This window comes from Macaca thibetana, chromosome 1 (assembly GCF_024542745.1).
Source record: "Macaca thibetana thibetana isolate TM-01 chromosome 1, ASM2454274v1, whole genome shotgun sequence".
Classification (NCBI taxonomy): Eukaryota; Metazoa; Chordata; class Mammalia; order Primates; family Cercopithecidae; genus Macaca; species Macaca thibetana.
The window spans coordinates 127,750,278-127,770,182 of record NC_065578.1 but is presented as its reverse complement, the minus strand read 5'-3'; the positions used below and the strand labels follow the sequence as shown (position 1 = coordinate 127,770,182).

At 51.1% G+C, this 19,905-nt stretch overlaps 1 protein-coding gene across 2 annotated transcripts; it reads left to right on the top strand.

Annotated features, from left to right (window-relative positions):
* The first annotated feature begins 11,458 nt into the window (after positions 1-11,458).
* LOC126933930 (lysosomal acid glucosylceramidase) lies at positions 11,459-18,630 on the top strand. Of its 2 annotated transcripts, XM_050754229.1 has the most exons (11): positions 11,459-11,645; positions 12,012-12,099; positions 12,654-12,845; positions 12,970-13,116; positions 14,061-14,194; positions 14,405-14,577; positions 15,134-15,371; positions 16,325-16,549; positions 17,253-17,416; positions 17,786-17,902; positions 17,997-18,630. In XM_050754229.1, the coding sequence occupies exons 1-11, from the start codon at positions 11,628-11,630 to the stop codon at positions 18,100-18,102; spliced, it is 1,602 nt and encodes a 533-aa protein (XP_050610186.1). In that variant the 5' UTR covers positions 11,459-11,627; the 3' UTR covers positions 18,103-18,630. The 2 variants fall into 2 exon arrangements, with proteins under 2 accessions (XP_050610186.1, XP_050610192.1); XM_050754235.1 differs by lacking the exon at positions 16,325-16,549 and having other exon boundaries at positions 11,478-11,645.
* The last annotated feature ends 1,275 nt before the right edge of the window (positions 18,631-19,905 follow it).

Sequence of the window (19,905 nt, the reverse complement as noted above, 5' to 3'; positions counted from 1 at the left end):
GGATTTGTCCCTTTGAAAAGCAAAATACTGGCTTTTATACTTTCTCCTGCTGAGCTGGTTAACATAGGAGGGCCCCAGGGCCCTCACCTAAGCCCTCTTTCCTACCTCCACTCTTTCTGTAGGTGGTCCTACTATTAAGGTCCATGGCTTTAAATACCATCTTTCTATGTGTTAATGCATAACTCCAGCCTTGACCTCTCATGAGCACCATCCAACTCAGCATATCTGCTTGGATGTCTAATGGGCATTTCAGATTCAACATGGCCACAACTGAACTCTTGATTCCACCCCAGCATCTGTTATTTTTCCACTGTTCCCATCTCAATGGTACCTCCATTACCCACTTGCACATTCCAAAAGCTCAGGAACCATGGTGACTTATTTTCCCATATCCAACACAACCAATCCTATCCTGAATTCATCCATGTCCCACCACCTCCCCAGCTACCTAGCTCCAGCCACAACCTCTGAATCAGTCTTTCACTTTTCCCAGCAATCCATTCTCCACTCAGCAAAATGATAAAGCATGTCATATCAAGGCTCAGCCTCAATTTAATGGCTTCCCATTGTATTTAGAATCATCTCCAAACTCCCAGAGACTACGGTCAGCTACAGTCTGGTCCACTTTCTATTCCAGCCAAATTTCCTCACAGCACAAGGATGTTTGCACCTGCTGTTTTCCAAGCATGAAACCTTCGGCCCCTATATCTGGTGCTGTCATCTAATGTCAGGTTTTAGCTCCATTCTTACCATTTCAGTAAGCACCCAATCCCCATCCCAGTCATTCTATCACATAGCCATGTTTTTTTGTTTGGTTTTGTCTTTTTTTTTTTTTTTTTTTTTGAGACGGAGTCTCACTCTGTCGCCCAGGCTGGAGTGCAGTGGCCGGATCTCAGCTCACTGCAAGCTCCGCCTCCCGGGTTCACGCCATTCTCCTGCCTCAGCCTCCCGAGTAGCTGGGACTACAGGCGCCCGCCGCCTCGCCCGGCTAATTTTTTGTATTTTTTAGTAGAGACGGGGTTTCACCATGTTAGCCAGGATGGTCTCGATCTCCTGACCTCGTGATCTGCCCGTCTCGGCCTCCCAAAGTGCTGGGATTACAGGCTTGAGCCACCGCGCCCGGCCGGTTTTATCTTTTTTTGAAACACGGTCTTGCTCTGTTACCCAGGCTGGAGTGCAGTGGTGTGATTTGGGTTCACTGCAATCTTCCACCTCCTGGGTTCAAGCAATTCTCCTGACTCAGCCTCCCGAGTAGCTGGGATTACAGGCACCCGTCCCCACGCCCGCCCAGCTAAGTTTTGTATTTTTACTAGAGATAGGGTTTCACCATGTTGGCCAGGCTGGTCTCAAACTCCTGACCTCAAGTAATCTGCCTGCCTCGGTCTCCCAAAGTGCTGGGATTACAGGTGTGACCCACCGCGCCTGGCCACATAGTCATGGTTTGAGCATGTATCACTATCTAACATTATTTTTTGTTTATATATTTGTGTTGTCCCATAGAATGTTAAGGTCCCAAGATCAGGGACTTGCTCATTGCACTGGCTCTAACACTCAGTATGTCCTCAACAAACACTCGTTAAGATACTAACGTGGCAGGGTGGGGCCTTGTAAACAGCTTCAGGACCCTGTGCTTTAGGAGCAACGTGGTGCCCTACAAGGAAGACAGGGAGGATGCAGGAGCACTGCCCAGAGATGGCGTCAGGCTGCAAGACTTCTTGAATAATTCACCATCATAACAACCCAGCCTCAGGAAGGGCTGGGGCACAGCCAGGACGAAATATTAGGAGGCGGCGGACACTGGGATTCCCACGGGGCAGCTTCTGGGCATTGGAAGTTCCCTAACCTGAGGCTCTCTAAAGAGGAAGGTTACGAATCCTCTGAACTTCGGTGGGCTGAACTCGCTGTGGGAATTCAATCGCCCCCATCCACCACGGAGGCAAGAAATCGCCGACACGCATGTGTAGTTCTCGCGTTCTGGGCCCTCTCCCTTTCCAAATACGCTTGCGCCCCATCTGGGCTACGGCTGGCCAGCGAGAGTTGTCCGTCTTCAACTTGACCAATGAGACTTGTGAAAGGGCTCTGAGTCCCGCCTCTGGACGAGAGACCGTCTCTTTTCCAAGCGAGGCCCCGCCCCCCCTCCGCAGGGGTGCTTTTGTCGCGGCTGCGGGTGGTGGGGCTACATTCTGTCTTCCGCGTTTTACTGCGCGCGGCCCCAGTCTCCAGTCCCGCCCACGCGCCTTTGCAGCCTGTGGTGGGATTTCCTTTTGCCTCCGGTTGGGGCTGCTGTTTCTCTTCGCCGACGGTAGGCGTAATGAATATTTCGACCTTTGGATCTTAGCTGTCCCCTCCCTGCGTTCCCACTTAACCTTTTTCACCATTATTATTAATTTTTTTTTTTTTTTTTTTTTTTTTTTTTGACGGAGTCTCGCCGTGTCGCCCAGGCTGGAGTGCAACGGCGCCTTCTTGGCTCACTGCAACCTCCACCTCCCGGGTTCAAGCCATTCTCCTACCTCAGCCTCCCAAGTACGTGGGATTATAGGCACCCCCCACCACCTACGGCTACTTTTTTGTATCTTTTGGTAGAGACGGGGTTTCACCATGTTGGTCAGGCTGGTCTCCAGTTCCTGACCTCGTGATCCGCCCGCCTTGGCCTCCCAAAGTGCTGTGATTATAGGCGTGAGCCACCGCGCCCGGCCAACCATCATTATTATTTTTAACGGTAAGGATGGTCAAATTTTACTAATGAAGAAGAGATTATAAAATCTTCAAGTCCTTATATCCACTTGCTTTTTGAGGGGTGGAGTGGGAAGAAGATTATATAATTCATGCATTCTTCAGACATGTGACAAACATTCACGGAGCGCGGCTACGAGCGCCGGGGTTGGGATGCACACTGGAGCTGCAGATGGGTGCCAGGATGGACTGGTCGCTACCCTGCCTGCTGACGATCAGGCCATTGTTTTTGATGAACTGGGTGCTATAACTGCCATTAAGCCATTTGTACAATTAATCACAACAGTGATAAGAGCGACAAAGGAGCTACTCGGGAGTCCAAGTCGGGAGGACCGCATGAGGCCCAGATTTCGAGACCAGCCTGAGCGATAGAGCAAGACACTGTCTCAAAAAAGGCGTGGCGAGAGGGGTGGTAGTGACAAAGATGTGAAGGCCAAGAGTTTGTGTTACAGGAGGTGTGGGGTTGGGGCCGCCTGGGGCGAGGTTCTTAGAGAAAGTTACATCCGGGCTGAATTCTGAAAGAATAAGTGTTAACTAGGCTAAGTGGTGGGGAAGAGTGGGGTGTGCTGAAGGAAGGGATGAAAACCCTGGCAAATCCATGGCAGGAATAATTGGATGCTGGTGTCCCTCCACACTCACCTTCTACGGTCTGATTTCTAAGCAGCAGCTAACGTGATCATTTAAAAATACACATCTGGGCCAAGTGCGGTGTCACAAGCCTGTAATCCCAGCACTTTGGGAGGCTAAGGCAAGTGGATCACCTGAGGTCAGGAGTTCGAGAGAAGCCTGGCCATCATGGTGAAACCCCGTCTCTACCAAAAATACAAAAATTAGCCGGGCATGGTGGTGTGCGCCTTTAATCCCAGCTACTTGGGAGGCTGAGGCAGGAGAATCACTTGAACCCGGGAAGTGGAAGTTGCAGTGAGCCGAGATCATGGTGCCACTGCACTCCAGCCTGGGTGACAGAGTGAGACTCTGTCTCAAAATAAGTAAATAAATAAAATAATAAAAATACACATCTGATCTTGTCACTTCTCCTGCACCAAGTTCTACAGTGAATTTCCATCTTAGAACATAATTCAGATTACTGTGGCCACCAAGACCTACATGATCTGGCCTCCAGCTTCCTTCTCCAAGGTCTCTTTTTACTGCTGTCTGTCTCACTCACATTGCTCCAGGACTTTCTACACTTTCACTTTATTTTTCTTTGTTTTCTTTCTTTCTTTCTTTTTTTGAGACAGGGGTCTTGCTCTGTCACCTAGACTGGAGTGCAGTGGTGTGATCATGGCTCACTGCAGCCTCCGCCTTCTGGATTCAAGCAATTCTGCCTCAGCCTCCTGAGTAACAATACAGGCAGGCGCCACCGGGCCCAGCTAATTTTTGTACTTTTAGTAGAGACAGGGTTTCATCATGTTGTCCAAGCTGGTCTTGAACTCCTGACCTCAAGTGATCTGCCCACCTCGGCCTCCCAAAGCGCTGGGATTACAGGCGTGAACCACCGTGTCTGGCCCACTTTATTTTTCTTCTTAGCTATCACCTGAAATTATCTGGTTTTTTGTTTGTTTGTTTGTTTTTGTCTACCACCCCCACTACAACATAAACTCCATAACCACCTGGGACTTTATCATCTTATTCACTGCTGTATCCCAGAATTGAGAACAGTGACTGGCACATGGCAGACACCCAATTAATATTTGTTGAATGTGTGAATCGGAGAGGGCATAGTAGGGGCGCCTAACCCGGTCAGGGGTGTCAGGAAAATGGTTCTGGTAACAGTGATAGTAAGGCTAAGGCTTTAATGATGAGGAAGAGTAGTTACTCATTTTTTTTCAAGATGGGGAAGAAGAAAGGTTCAAAGCAGAGAGGGCAGCAGTGGCAAGATGGAGTGTGGCCTCTTGGAGGAGGTGATTTAAGCATGTGGCCAGTGGAGAGGTGGCTCATGCCTGTAATCCCTGCACTTTAGGAGGCCAAGTCAGGCAGATTGCTTGAGTCAGGGAATTTGAGACCAGCATGGGCAACCTATGGAGACCCCATTCCTATAAAAAAAAAAAAAAAAAAAAAAAAACGACTCCCATCTTTTGTAAAGATGGAGTCTCTCTGTGTTGGTTAGGTTGGTCATGAACTCCTGGCCTTAAGGGACCCTCTTGCCTCAGCTTCTTAAAATGATGGGGTTGGCCGAGCATTGTGGCTCACGCCTGTAATCCTAGCACTTTAGGAGGCCAAAGCAGGCAGATTGCTTGAGTCAAGGAATTTGAGACCAGGGTGGGCAACATATGGAGACCCCATTTCTACAAAAATATATATACTTGTAAAGACAGTCTCCCTGTTTTCGTCAGGCTGGTCATGAACTCCAGGCCTTAAGGGATCCTCTTGCCTCAGCTTCTTTTTTTTTTTTTTTTTTTTTTTTTTTTGAGATGGAGTCTTGCTCTGTTGCCCAGACTGGAGTGCAGTGGCGTGATCCCGGCTCACTGTGCAAGGTCCGCCTCCAGGGTTCAGGCCATTCTCCTGCCTCAGCCTCCCGAGTAGCTGGGAGTACAGGCGCCCGCCACCACGCCTGGCTAATTTTTTTTTGTATTTGTTAGTAGAGTCAGGGTTTCGCCATGTTGGCCAGGCTGGTCTCGAACTCCTGACCTCAGGTGATCCACCCGCCTCAGCCTCCCAAAGTGCTGGGATTACAGGCTTGAGCCACCGTGCCTGGCTGCCTCAGCTTCTTAAAATGATGGGGTTGGCCGAGCACATTGGCTCATGTCTGTAATCCTAGCACTTTGGGAGGCCGAGGCAAGTGGATCACCTGAGGTCAAGAGTTCGAGACCAGCCTGGCCAACATAGTGAAACCTCGTCTCTACTAAAAATGCAAAAATTAGCCAGGCATGCTGGTGGGGGCCTGTAATCCCAGCTCCTTGGAAGGCTGAGGCAGGAGAATCGCTTGAACCCAGAAGGCGGAGGCTGCAGTGAGCTGAGATTGTGCCATTGCATTCCAGCCTGGGCTTCAGAGACAGACTCTGTCCCAAAAAAAAAATAAAGAAAAAAAAAGATGGGGTTACAGGCATGAGCCACCACGCCAGGCCTTAGCTAACTCTTTTTCAAGTGCTACACAAAGGGGAGAGAGGAACGCAATCATGGCCACCTAGTATGCCCCTAGTGGCCACTGCAGTGAGGCCTCGGTGTTTGAGGAGACACACCTAGGGCGGTGGCTCTCAGGTACCCCCTAGGAGCATTTTGGAAATTTGTGGGGCATCTTTAATAGAGACAATGATTAGGAGGCATTTGAGAATTTAGTGGATGGAGCCCAGGAAAGGTACAAATTCTGCAACATATAGTACATTCCTGCACAAGGAAGAATTCACTCATTTCACCTGACTCTAAAATCAAATATAAATCAGTAGGACTTTATTACAAAATATTGCAGAAAAGTTTCATGAGAATTTTTTGTAGAAAAAGCCCAATCAGGGCAGGACGCGGTGGCTCATGGCTGTAATCCCAGAACTTTGGGAGGCCGAGGCAGGTGGATCAGCTGAGGTCAGGAGTTCGAGCCCAACCTGGCCAATATGGTGAAACCCTGACTCTACTAAAAATACAAAAATTAGGCCGGGCGCGGTGGCTTAAGCCTGTAATCCCAGCACTTTGGGAGGCCGAGACGGGTGGATCACGAGGTCAGGAGATCGAGACCATCCTGGCTAACATGGTGAAACCCTGTCTCTACTAAAAAAAAATACAAAAAACTAGCCGGGCGAGGTGGCGGTCGCCTGTAGTCCTAGCTACTCCGGAGGCTGAGGCAGGAGAATGGCGTAAACCTGGGAGGCGGAGCTTGCAGTGAGCTGAGATCTGGCCACTGCACTCCAGCCTGGGCGACAGAGCGAGACTCCGTCTCAAAAAAAAAAAAAAAAACCAAACAAAAATTAGGCAGGTGTGGTGGCGTGCTCCTGTAATCCCAGCTACCCAGGAGGCTGAGGCAGGAAAATCTACTCGGGAGGCTGAGGCAGGAAAATTGCTTGAACCCGAGAGGTGGAGGTTGCAGTGAGCTGAGATGGTGCCACTGCACTCCAGCCTCGGTGACAGAGCAATACTCCGTCTCAAAAAAAATAAAAAATAAAAAGCCCAATCAATCAGGCCAGGTGCAGTGGTGCTCCCCTGTAGTCCCAGCTATTTGGGAAGCTGAGACAGGAAGATTACTTGAGGCAAGGAGTTCAAGGTTACAGTATGATCACACCTGTGAATAACTGCTGCACGCTAGCCTGGGCAAAACAGCCTTTAGCAAAAACTGTTGCTAAAAAAAAAAGAAAAAAAAACCTGGGCGTTATAGCTCAAGCATGTAATCCCAGCACTTCGGGAGGCTGAGGTGGGAGGACTACTTGAGCCCAGGAGTTCAAGACCAGCCTGTACAACACAGGAAGATCCCATCTTTACTTCCTGCTGACAGGTCAAAAATTAAAAACAAAAAATTAAAGACAGCCATTTGTCTCTACAAAAATGAGCACAAACTTGGAGTCCCAGCTATTCAGGAGGCTGAGGTGGCAGGATCACTTGAGTCCAGGAGATTGAGGCTACAGTGAGCCCTAATTGCATCAGTTTACTCCAGCCTGGGTGACAGAGTGAGAACCTGTCTCCAAAAGAAATAAAAATTTTAAAATCTCAAACATTTAGAAGGAAGCTTAAATAGAAAATATTGTCTTGAGGCTGGGCGCGGTGGCACATGCCTGTAATCCCAGGACTTTGGGAGGCCGAGGTGAGTGGATCACAAGGTCAGGAGTTTGAGACCAGCCTGGCCAACATAGTGAAACCCCATCTCTACTAAGAACATAAAAATTAACTGGGCATGGCAACAGGCACCTGTAATTCTAGCTACATGGGAGGCTGAGGCCGGAGAATCGCTTGAACCTGGGAGGCAGAGGTTGCAGTGAGCCAAGATCATGCCACTGCACCCCAGCCTGGGCAACAAGAAAAAAACTCTGTCGCAAAAAAAAAAAAAAAAAAAAAAAAAAAAGGCTGGGCGTGGTGGCTCACGCCTGTAATCCCAACACTTTGGGAGGCTGAGGAGGGCAGATCACGAAGTCAGGAGATGGAGACCATCCTGGCTAACGCGGTGAAACCCCGTCTCTACTAAAAATACAAAAATTAGCCGGGCGTGGTGGCAGGCACCTTTAGTCCCAGCTACTCCTGAGGCTGAGGCAGGAGAATGGCATGAACCTGGGAGGCGGAGCTTGCAGTGAGCCCAGATCTCGCCACTGCACTCCAGCCTGGGCAACAGAGCAAGACTCCGTCTCAAAAGAAGAAGAAGAAGAAGAAAAGGCCAGGTGCAGTGACACGCCTGTAATGCCAGCACTTTGGGAGGCCAAGGCGGCCAGATCACCTGAGGTTGGGAGTTCGAGACCAGCCAGACCAACATGGAGAAACCCCATCTCTACTAAAAATACAAAATTAGCCGGGCCTGGTGGCACATGCCTGTAATCCTAGCTACTCAGAAGGCTGAGTAGGAGAATCGCTTGAACCTGGAGGCAGAGGTTACAGTGAGCCGAGATCATGCCATTGCACTCCAGCCTGGGCAACAAGAGGGAAACTCTGTCTCAAAAAAAAAAAGGCCGGGCGCGGTGGCTCAAACCTGTAATCCCAGCACTTTGGAGGCCGAGGCCGGCAGATCACGAAATCAGGAGGTCCAGACCATACTGGCTAACACAGTGACACCCCATCTCTACTGAAAATAGAAAAAATTAGCTGGGCGTGGTGACGGGGGCCTGTAGTCCCAGCTACTTGGGAGGCTGAGGCAGGAGAATTGCTTGAACCCAGGAGGCGGAGGTTGCACTGAGCTGAGATTGTGCCACTGCACTCCAGCCTGGGTGACAGAGAGATACTGCATCTCAAAAAAAAAAAAAAAAAGAAAGAAAAGCGGACTGGGCGCAGTGCCTCACCCTGTAATCCCAGCACTTTGCGAAGCCAAGGCAGGAGGATCCTTTGAGTTTAGGAGTTTGAGACCAACCTGCACAACACAGCAAGACCCTGTCTCTACAAAAAATACAGAAATTAGCCAGGTGTGGTGATGTCCGCCTATAGTCCCAGCTCTTCTGGAGGCTGAGGTGGGAGGATTACTTGAGTCCGAGAGGCAGAGGTTGCACTGAGCCGAAATTGAGCCACTACACTCCATCCAGGGCAACCTATGGAGACCCTGTCTCGAACAAACAAACAAAAAATTGCTCAGTACCTGGCCAAAAAAGAAGAGGCTCACTATTCAGAGGGAAAGAGGAAGGAGATGGTTGGACTTCTAAACTCAATAGAGCAGGAGAGGCAAATGTAGAATGTGCTCAGGAAATATCTGTGAGATGAATGAACGTGAGGGAAGTAAGGTACTAGATATTGCCCTACCCAGAACAAATCCTGTTCAGCATTTCCTTGAAAAGTGAGAAGTCTGGAAGGGGTGGATACTGATATAGTGAAGCAACTAATTCAATTCTACAACTTGACAGCCACACCTGTGCCAGGCTGTCTACAAGGATATTTAGAATGAGTAAGACATTCCTTCAAGGAACTCCAGGAACACAGGCCTAACATGTTGCAATGTTTAGTGTCAAGCAGTGCACTAGAGACACATTATCACACTCAAACTTCACAACAATTCTCTAAGGTAGGAATTATCACTCCCCTTTCATAGATGAAACAGAGGCTTAGAGTGCTTGATTTATTGAAGGTCAAACAGCCAGTAAATGGTGTAGCCAGGATTCCAACCTTGCCATCTCACTAAGACTGTACTTAATTACTGGAGGGACCGGGTGTGGTGGCTCATGCTGTAATTCCAGCACCTTAGGAGGCTGAGGCTGGTGGATCACCTGAGGTCAGGAATTCGAGACCAGCCTGGCCAACATGATGAAACCCCATCTCTACTAAAAATACAAAAATTAGCTGGGCATGGTGGTGGGATCCTGTAATCCCAGCTACTCAGGAGGCTGAGGCAGGGCAATTGCTTGAATCAGGGAGGTGGAGGTTGCAGTGAGCCGAGATCACACTGCACTCCAGCCTGGGCAACAGGACAAGACTCGGTCTCAAAACCAAAAAAAAAAAAGAAAAATTACTGGAGGAACCTAGAAGAAGAAATGATCAATTTTGCTTGGGGTGTATCTAGAAAGACTTCACTGAGGTCATTTAAAGAACAAAAAAGATGGCTGGGGTCCAGCACGGTGGCTCATGCCTGTAATCCTAGCACTTTCGAATACCAGGGCAGGCAGATCACCTGCGGTCCAGAGTTCGAGCCTGGTCAACATAGCGAAACCCCATCTCTACTAAAAATAAAAAAATTAGCTGAGCGTGGTGGCAGGCACCTGTAATCCCAGCTACTTGGGAGGCTGAGGCAGGAGAATCACTCGAACCCAGGAGGTGGAGGTTGCAGTGAGCCGAGATCATGCCACTGCACTCCAGCCTGGGCAACAGAGCGAGACTCTGCCTCAAAAAACAACAACAACAAAAAAATACAAACAGCAGACAAGTAGTTCCCAGGTGCCTACCAAGTGGTCAGGCACTGCACTTACCTCACTGACTGCAGTAACCACCCTTTGAGGTGGTGGCATTGCCTCCATTTTCCAGGCAAGGAAATAGACTGAGAGCTGGGGTTAGTCAGGTCATGACTGTGTGTGCCACTCCCGCTAAATCTCATTTGATGTGGTTCGTGAGGCCACAGCACGACAACTTCCTCCTTGTGTCCACTGAGGATACGGCTTTGTACAACACTTTCTGGTTTCTGAACTACTTACAAACCTCCCTGTCCTGTGAGAAAGGAAGAAGTTATTACCATCTGCATCTGATGATGAAACAAAGGACGCTGCAGAGGAGCCACACTAACCACTCCTTCCCTCCAGTCCTGTCATCCCACTGCCGGTGTCCCACCCTCCTTGCACCCTGCACTTGACCGGCTAATAAGCCCCCTCACTTTTTCCTCTGTGAAGCCACCCTAGATAATTCCCCACCCACGAATGGTCCCTCCTCATCTCAGAGAGCTCTCCATGCACACCTGTTACCGTTTTTGTCTTTATCTGTAAATATCTGTGTGTCTGACTTCCATGCCTCACACGCCTCTATAGGGCAAAGACTGTGTCTTAAACATCTCGGTATTGTCAGTATTTTGCACAGTGAAGTTTTTTTTTTTGTTTTTTGTTTTTTTTTTAATCATATCAGCTTTATTTGTACCTTTTCTGACATTTCTATCAAAAAAGCAGTGTGCCGGCCGGGCGCGGTGGCTCAAGCCTGTAATCCCAGCACTTTGGGAGGCCGAGGCGGGCGGATCACAAGGTCAGGAGATCGAGACCACAGTGAAACCCCGTCTCTACTAAAAATACAAAAAATTAGCCGGGTGCGGTGGCGGGCGCCTGTAGTCCCAGCTACTCAGGAGGCTGAGGCAGGAGAATGGCGGGAACCTGGGAGGCGGAGCTTGCAGTGAGCCGAGATCACGCCACTGCACTCCAGCCTGGGCAACAGCGTGAGACTCCGTCTCAAAAAAAAAAAAAAAAAAAAAAAAAAAAAAAAAAAAGCAGTGTGCCTGCTGTAGTTCCCATTCTCTGGGATTTAGAAGCCTCTACCTCATTCTCCACCCAAATCTGTGTTCTAGGCTCTTCCTAAAGTTGTCACCCATACATGCCCTCCAGAGTTTTATAGCGCATATAATCTGTAACACATGGGAGGAAGCCAATTGCCCTTTAGAAATATGCCTGCAATTGCCTCACTTCCTGTGTCATGTGACTCTCCCAGTCATCACATGACCCATCCATGTCAGGAAGCCGGAATTACTTGCAGGGCTAACCTAGTGCCTATAGCTACGGCAGGTACCTGCATCCTTGTTTTTGTTTAGTGGATCCTCTATCCTTCAGAGACTCTGTACCCCTGTGGTCTTCTCCTCATCCAATGACCCTGAGGTGATGGAGTTTTCCAGAAAGGTAAGAGAGAGCTCCCAATCAGCATTGTCACAGTGCTTCTGGAATCCTGGCACTGGAATTCAGTGAATGACAGACTCTCTTTGAATCCAGGGCCATCATGGCTCTTTGAGCAAGGCACAGATGGAGGGAGGGGTCGAAGTTGAAATGGGTGGGAAGAGTGGTGGGGAGCGTCCTGATTTGGGGTGGGCAGAGAGTTGTCATCAGAAAGGTTGCAGGGAGAGCTGCACCCAGGTGTCTGTGGGCCTTGTCCTAATGAATGTGGGAGACTAGGCCATGGGCAGCCAAAGGCAGCTAAACTCTGCCCAGGAGAGTAGTTGAGGGGAGGAGAGGGGCTTGCTTTTCAGCCACTCCTCATTCTGTCCTCAGGAATGTCCCAAGCCTTCGGGTAGGGTAAGCATCATGGCCGCCAGCCTCACAGGATTGCTTCTACTTCAGGCAGTGTCATGGGCATCAGGTAAGTGAGTCAAGGCGGTGGCGAGGTAGCACAGAGGCTCCCTTCTGCCTCGTAGTCCTTTGGTAGCCTTCCAGTACTCTGGTGGTAGACTTTTAATAGGTGCTCAATAAATCCTTTTGAGTGACTGAGACCAACTTCGGGGTGAGGATTTTGGTTTTTTTTTTCTTTTGAGACAGAGTCTTACTCTGTTGCCTGGGCTGGAGTGCAGTGGTGTGATCTTGGCTCATTCCAACCTCTACCTCCCAGGTTCAAGCGATTCTCTTGCTTCAGCCTCCTGAGTAGCTGGGATTACAGGTGGCCACCACCATGCCCTGCTAATTTTTGTATTTTTAGTAGAGATGGGGTTTCACCATACTGGCAAGGCAGGTCTCGAACTCCTGACCTCAGGTGATCCGCCCACCTCGGCCTCCTGAAGTGCTGAGATTATAGGTGTGAACACCTGCCCTGGCCAAGGGGTGAGGAATTTGAAACCGTATTCAGTCTGTCCTAGTGGATGTGTCCATTCTCCACGTCTTCATCAGACCTCACCTCTGCTTGTACTCCCTCCTTCCCAGGTGCCCGCCCCTGCATCCCTAAAAGCTTCGGCTACAGCTCGGTGGTCTGTGTCTGCAATGCCACATACTGTGACTCTCTTGAGCCCCTGACCTTTCCTGCCCTCGGTACCTTCAGCCGCTATGAGAGTACACGCAGTGGGCGACGGATGGAGCTGAGTACGGGGACCATCCAGGCTAATCGCACAGGCACAGGTAACCATTACACCCCTCACGCCCTGGGCCAGGCTGGGTCCTCCTAGAGGTAAATGGTGTCAGTGATCACCATGGAGTTTCCCCCCTGGGCACTGACACCCTTATTCCCTGTGCATGTCCTCAGGCCTGCTACTGACCCTGCAGCCAGAACAGAAGTTCCAGAAAGTGAAGGGATTTGGAGGGGCCATGACAGACGCTGCTGCCCTCAACATCCTTGCCCTGTCACCCCCTGCCCAAAATTTGCTACTTAAATCGTACTTCTCTGAAGAAGGTGAGGAGGAAGGGGACAAGGTGACATAGCGCCATTGACACTTTTTGTTTTTTTATTTTTTAATTTTTTTGAGACAGAATCTCACTCTGCTCACTCTGTCGCCAAGACAGGAGTGCAGACGGCATGATCTCCACCCACAGCAACCTCTGCCTATAGTGATTCTCCTGCCTCAGCTTCCTGAGTAGCTGGAATTATAGGCATGCACCACTACCACCTGGCTAATTTTTGTATTTTTAGTAGAGACAGGGTTTCATCATGTTGACCAGGCTAGGCTTAAACTCCTGACCTCAAATGATCCACCTGCCTTGGCCTCCCAAAATGCTGGGATTACAGGTGTCAGCCACCAAGCTCAGCCAACAAGTTTCTCTTTTTTTTTTGAGAAAGAATCTCGCACTGTCGCCCAGGCTGGAGTTCAGTGGCACAATCTCGGCTTACTGCAACCTCCACCTCCTGGGTTCAAGTGATTCTCCTGTCTCAGCCTCCCGAGTACCTGGGATTATAGGTGCCTGCCACCATGCCCGGCTCATTTTTTGTATTTTTAGTAGAGACGGGGTTTCACTATGTTGGCCAGGATGATAGCAAACTCCTGACCTTGTGATCTGCCTGCCTCAGCCTCCCAAAGTGCTAGGATTACAGGCATGAGCCGCCAACACTTTTCTTTGCCCTTTCTTTGGACCCTGATTTCTGCCCATCCCTGACATTTGGTTCCTGTTTTAATGCCCTCTGAGATAAGATTTCCCTGCTTATCATCTGCTAACTATTATGGACTCAGGCTCAGAAAGGCCTCTGCTTCACCCAGGTGCCAACCTCCACAGGTTCCAACCCAGGAGCCCAAGTTCCCTTTGGCCCTGACTCAGACACTATTAGGACTGACAAGTGATAAGCAGAGTCCCATACTCTCCTATTGACTCAGACTACCGTATCTTGATCATCCTTTTCTGTAGGAATCGGATATAACATCATCCGCGTACCCATGGCCAGCTGTGACTTCTCCATCCGCACCTACACCTATGCAGACACCCCTGATGATTTCCAGTTGCACAACTTCAGCCTCCCAGAGGAAGACACCAAGCTGAAGGTAGGCATTCTAGCTTTTTCAGGCCCTGATGGCCCTGATGTCTGGGGGTTGAGAAGCTGTAGGGTAGGTCTGCTTGTAGAGACATTTTGTCCCCTGCTATTTTGTCCCGGGGGTGGGATGGTGGGGGCTGATGGCTGAACCGGATGCACTGGTTGGGCTAGTATGTGTTCCAACTCTGGGTGCTTCTCTCTTCACTACCTTTGTCTTTAGATACCCCTGATTCACCGAGCCCTGCAATTGGCCCAGCATCCCGTTTCACTCCTTGCCAGCCCCTGGACATCACCCACTTGGCTCAAGACCAATGGAGCGGTGAATGGGAAGGGGTCACTCAAGGGACAGCCCGGAGACATCTACCACCAGACCTGGGCCAGATACTTTGTGAAGTAAGGGATCAGCAAGGCTGTAGGATCAGGACTGGCCTCCCCTTTGGTCATGCTGATCTGTGTCCCAACCCTCAACCTCGTTCCACTTCCAGATCTGCCTCTCCTCAGCTCACCTTTCTACCTTCTGGGCCTTTCAGATTTGGGCCTGTCAATCTTGCCCACTCCATCAGGCTTCCTGTTCTCTCGGTCTGGCCCACTTTCTTTTTCTTCTTTTTTTTTTTTTTTTGAGGAGTCTCTCTCTCTGTCACCCAGGCTGGAGTGCCGTAGCGCCATCCTCACTCACTGTAACCTCTGCCTCTCGAGTTCAAGCTATTCTCCTGCCTCAGCCTTCCAAGTAGCTGGGATTACAGGCGCCTGCCACCATGCCCAGCTAATTTTTCTGTTTTAGAAGAGACGGGGTTTCCCCAGGTTGGGCAGGCTGTTCTCTAATTCCTGACCTCAAGTGATCTACCTGCCTCGGCCTCCCAAAGTGCTGGGATTACAGGTGTGAGCCAACACACCCAGCTGGTCTGCTCCACCTTCTTGGCTAGATCACTCATGACCTTTCTCTTGCCAGGTTCCTGGATGCCTATGCCGAGCACAAGTTACAGTTCTGGGCAGTGACAGCTGAAAATGAGCCTTCTGCTGGGCTATTGAGTGGATACCCCTTCCAGTGCCTGGGCTTCACCCCTGAACATCAGCGAGACTTCATTGCCCGTGACCTAGGTCCTACCCTCACCAACAGTACTCACCACAATGTCCGCCTGCTCATGCTGGATGACCAACGCTTGCTGCTGCCCCACTGGGCAAAGGTGGTAAGGCCCAGACCTGCATGGTGCTCCATTGACCTTCAAATCTAGCCTCCAAATGACTGACTCCCAAACTTAGAGCAATTTCTCTACCCAACTGTGGATTCCTAGAGCACCATTCCCCTGGACCTCCAGGGCGCCATGGATCCCACAGTTGTCACTTTAAACCTCTCTAGGGGCCAGGCGAGGTGGCTCACTCATGTAACCCCAGCACTTTGGGAGGCCGAGGCGGGCGGATCACCTGAGGTCAGGAGTTTAAGACCAGCCTGGCCAACGTGTTGAAACCCTGTCTCTACTAAAATTAAAAAAAAAAAAAAAAAATTATCTGGGCATGATGGTGGGTGCCTGTAATCCCAGCTACTCGGGAGGCTGAGAAGGGAGAATCAGTTGAACCTGGGAGATGGCAGTTGTGGTGAGATGAGATTGTGCCACTGTACTCCAGTCTGGGCGACTGAGACTCCATCTCAAAAAAAAAAAACAAAAAAAACCTCTCTAGGCTCGGGGCGTTGGCTCATGTCTGTAATCTCAGCACTTTGGGAGGCCAAGGTGGGTGGATCACTTGAACCTAAGAAATTCAAGACCAGCCTGGGAAACATAGTGAAATCCCATCTCTACAAAAAAACTAAAAACTATATATGTATATACACACACACACACACACACACACACACAGAGATTAGCTGGGTGTGGCACCCATGTAGTCCCAGCTACTCAGGAGACTAACGCGGGAGCATCAATTGACCCTAGGAAGTCAAGGCTGCGGTGAGCTGTGATTGTGCCACTGTACTCCAGCCTGAGTGACGGAGTGATATCCTGTCTCAAAAACAAAAAAAAAATATCTCCCCAAACCTCTCTAGTTGCATTCTTCCCATCACCCATTGCCAGAATTCCTACAAGAGGAATTGAAAGTTCCAGAAGCCTGTGTGCAAGGTCCAGGGTCACTTGCTCTTCTTTTGCAGGTACTGACAGACCCAGAGGCAGCTAAGTATGTTCATGGCATTGCTGTACATTGGTACCTGGACTTTCTGGCTCCAGCCAAAGCCACCCTAGGGGAGACACACCGCCTGTTCCCCAACACCATGCTCTTTGCCTCAGAGGCCTGTGTGGGCTCCAAGTTCTGGGAGCAGAGTGTGCGGCTAGGCTCCTGGGATCGAGGGATGCAGTACAGCCACAGCATCATCACGGTAAGCCACCCCAGTCTGCCTTCCTGCAAAGCACACCTCAGACCCCTTAGTAGTCTCACCAAAGACTGACAGACCTTTCCTGTCCAGCTTTCCCCAGCTAGCCTGCCCTTTTGGGCAACTGGGGAACCATGATTCCCTGTCTTGCCTTTCCTTCACAGGTCTGCACACCTCATTGACCCTTTTTTTTTTTTTTTTTGAGACAAAGTTTGGCTCTGTCGCCCAGGCTGGAGTGCAGTGGCACGATCTCGGCTCACTGCAAGCTCCGCCGCCCGGGTTCACGTCATTCTCCTGCCTCAGCCTCCCAAGTAGCTGGGACTACAGGTGCCTACCACCACGACTGGCTAATTTTTTTGTATTTTTAGTAGAGACGGGTTTCACCGTGTTAGCCAGGATGGTCTCGATCTCCTGACCTTGTGATCTGCCCACCTCAGCCGCCCAAAGCGTTAGGATTACAGGCGTGAGCCACCACGCCCGGCTCATAGCCCCTTTTGCAAATACTGACGCACTTGCACTTGCCTCAGACTTCTCAGATCCCCTTGAGATGCCTCGATCTTCACACCCCCAACTCCTTAGCAGCTAAGTAATGTGCCCCTCACAGAGCTGAGCTACCCACAGCCACTTCTCCCTCATGTGACCCTTACCTACAGTCTCTGGGGACCCCCAGTGTTGAGCCTTTGTCTCTTTGCCTTTGTCCTTACCCTAGAACCTGCTGTACCATGTGGTTGGCTGGACCGACTGGAACCTCGCCCTGAACCCCGAAGGAGGACCCAATTGGGTGCGTAATTTTGTCGACAGTCCCGTCATTGTAGACATCACCAAGGACACGTTTTACAAACAGCCCATGTTCTACCACCTTGGTCACTTCAGGTGAGTGGAGGGCGGGCACCTCCATTCCATATCAGGCTTATCATCTCCTACGTCAGATGGCTTACATCACTCTACACCATGAGGGAGCAGGAAGGTGTTTAGGGTGGAACCTCGGGAGAGGCACACCCATCCCCTTTTGCACCATGGAGGCAGGAAGTGACTAGGTAGCAACAGACAACCCCAGTGCCTGAGGCTGGACTGCGATGTAGAAAAGCAGGGTCAGTGCCCAGCAGCATGGCTCCAGGTCTAGAGACCCAGGGCAGAGCTTCTGCAGGAGTTATGGGGTGGGTATGCGGGTGGGTGACTTCTTAGATGAAGGTTTCATGGGCGGTACCCCGAGGGACTCTGACCATCTGTTCCCACATTCAGCAAGTTCATTCCTGAGGGCTCCCAGAGAGTGGGGCTGGTTGCCAGTCAGAAGAACGACCTGGACACAGTGGCACTGATGCATCCTGATGGCTCTGCCGTTGTGGTCGTGCTAAACCGGTGAGGGCAACAGTGGGGTCTGGGAAGTGGGCTGAAGACAGGGTCGGGGGCCTTGGCAGGATCACACTCTTAGCTTCTCCTCCCCACTCCCTAGCTCCTCTAAGGATGTGCCTCTTACCATCAAGGATCCTGCCGTGGGCTTCCTGGAGACGATCTCACCTGGCTACTCCATTCACACCTACCTGTGGCGTCGGCAGTGATGGAGTGGATACTCAAGCTCAGCCTGGGCATTAAAAGGACAGAGTCAGCTCACACGCTGTCTGTGGCTAAAGAGGGCACAGCAGGGCCAGGGTGCGCTTACAGCAACATAAGCCCAAGGGCAGTGGTTTGGGTGATTCACTTTCCCCTCTAGGTATTGCCAGGGGCTGGAGGCCCCTAGAAAAAGACCAGTAAGCCCCAGTGTTCCCCCCAGCCCCCATGCTTATGTGAACGTGCACTGTGTGCTGCTTGCTTTGGAAACTGGGCCTGGGCCCAGGCCTAGAGTGAGCTCACTGTCGTACAAACACAAGATGAGGGGTGAGGGTAAGGAAAAGAAGAGACTAGGAAAGCTAGGCCCAAAACTGGAGACTGTGTTTCCTGGAGATGCAGAACTGGGCCCATGGAGCAGCAGTGTCAGCATCAGGGCAGAAGCCTTAAAGCAGCAGCAGGTGTGCCCAGGCAGCCAGATGGTTCCTGTGGGACTAGCCAGGAAAAATGGCAGCTCTTAAAGGAGAAAATGTTTGAGCCCAGTCAGCGTGAGTGGCTTTATTCTGGGGAGCAGCACCCCGTGTCCGGCTGTACCAACAAAGAGGAGGCACGGGGGCCTCTGGAATGCACGAGAGTAGAAAAACCAGTCCTGGGAGCGTGAGGACAAATCATTCCTCTTCATCCTCCTCAGCCATGCCCAGGGCCCGGGTGCCTGGGGCCCGAGCAGGCGTTGCCCGCTGGATGGAGACAATGCCGCTGAGCAAGGCGTAGCCCACCATGGCTGCCAGTCCTGCCAGCACAGATAAGATCTGGTTCCGGCGCCGGTATGGCTCCTCCTCAGTCTCTGGGCCTGCTGGTGTCTGGCGTGGCGGTGGTACCTCAGCTGAGGGTCAAGGAAGGAAGGTGAGTTAGAGGAACTAGTTCTCAGATCCCTGCCCACTCTCCCCAGGGCTGCCCCTCCCATCTGCTCCTTACCTCCATCCCAGGGGAAGTAGAGACTGAGGATGTGGGTACAATAGGCACAGAGGTTGTGCAGCCCCCGCAGGTGGGCCTGCAGCTTCCCACTGGGCAGCTTTGCCTGCAGCAGCAGGGCCAAGTAGCTAAAGACGAAGGCGTCCAAGGAGGCAGGGCTGGAGCAGAGAGAGAAGGGTGGGATGGAGGAGAAGCACTGAGGCAGAAGGGGTAAAGATGGAGCTGGAGGAAGAGTCAGCCCTGGGAGGTGGGCTCTGGGCAGCAGGCGGCCATCAGGGAAGGACAGGACACACAGTTCTAGACCTGGTATTGGGAGAGATCCCCAGGTGGTGCCAGCTTGGCCCTGAATAGGACTCTATCCCAGGGCTGCATAAAGGGCACATTCAGTGCCCCACAGCTCTTCAGGCCCCTCCTGTGCCTGGCTGCCCTCCCCCTACCCTTTTGTACCTCTGAGAAGGCTCTGGCCCCACACACAGCCCCACTGGCAGCAGGACCAGTATCTATCCCAAGGACCTCCTGTCCAGAGCCTGACCCCACCCCAGCCCCAGCCCCAGCTGCTCCATCTGAACCTGTATCTTCTCCCAAGCACCCATTACCCTCTTGGAGTCAGACTCATGCATCTCCAAAGACTTCTGAGAACCCAGGCACTGAGAGAGCAGGGTCAGACACTCCCAAGCCTCTCGGTACAGCTGTAGGGACGACACAGGTAGGCTTGCAGCTGCGGGAACAGTTCCACCTCCCCACCTAAGCACTCCCATTCCTGGCCAGCATCCTTGGGGCTCATCTCATACAACAGCCCCCGGTCTCAGAGCTACCTCCTTCTCCAGCTCTTCGTCGTCCTCAGG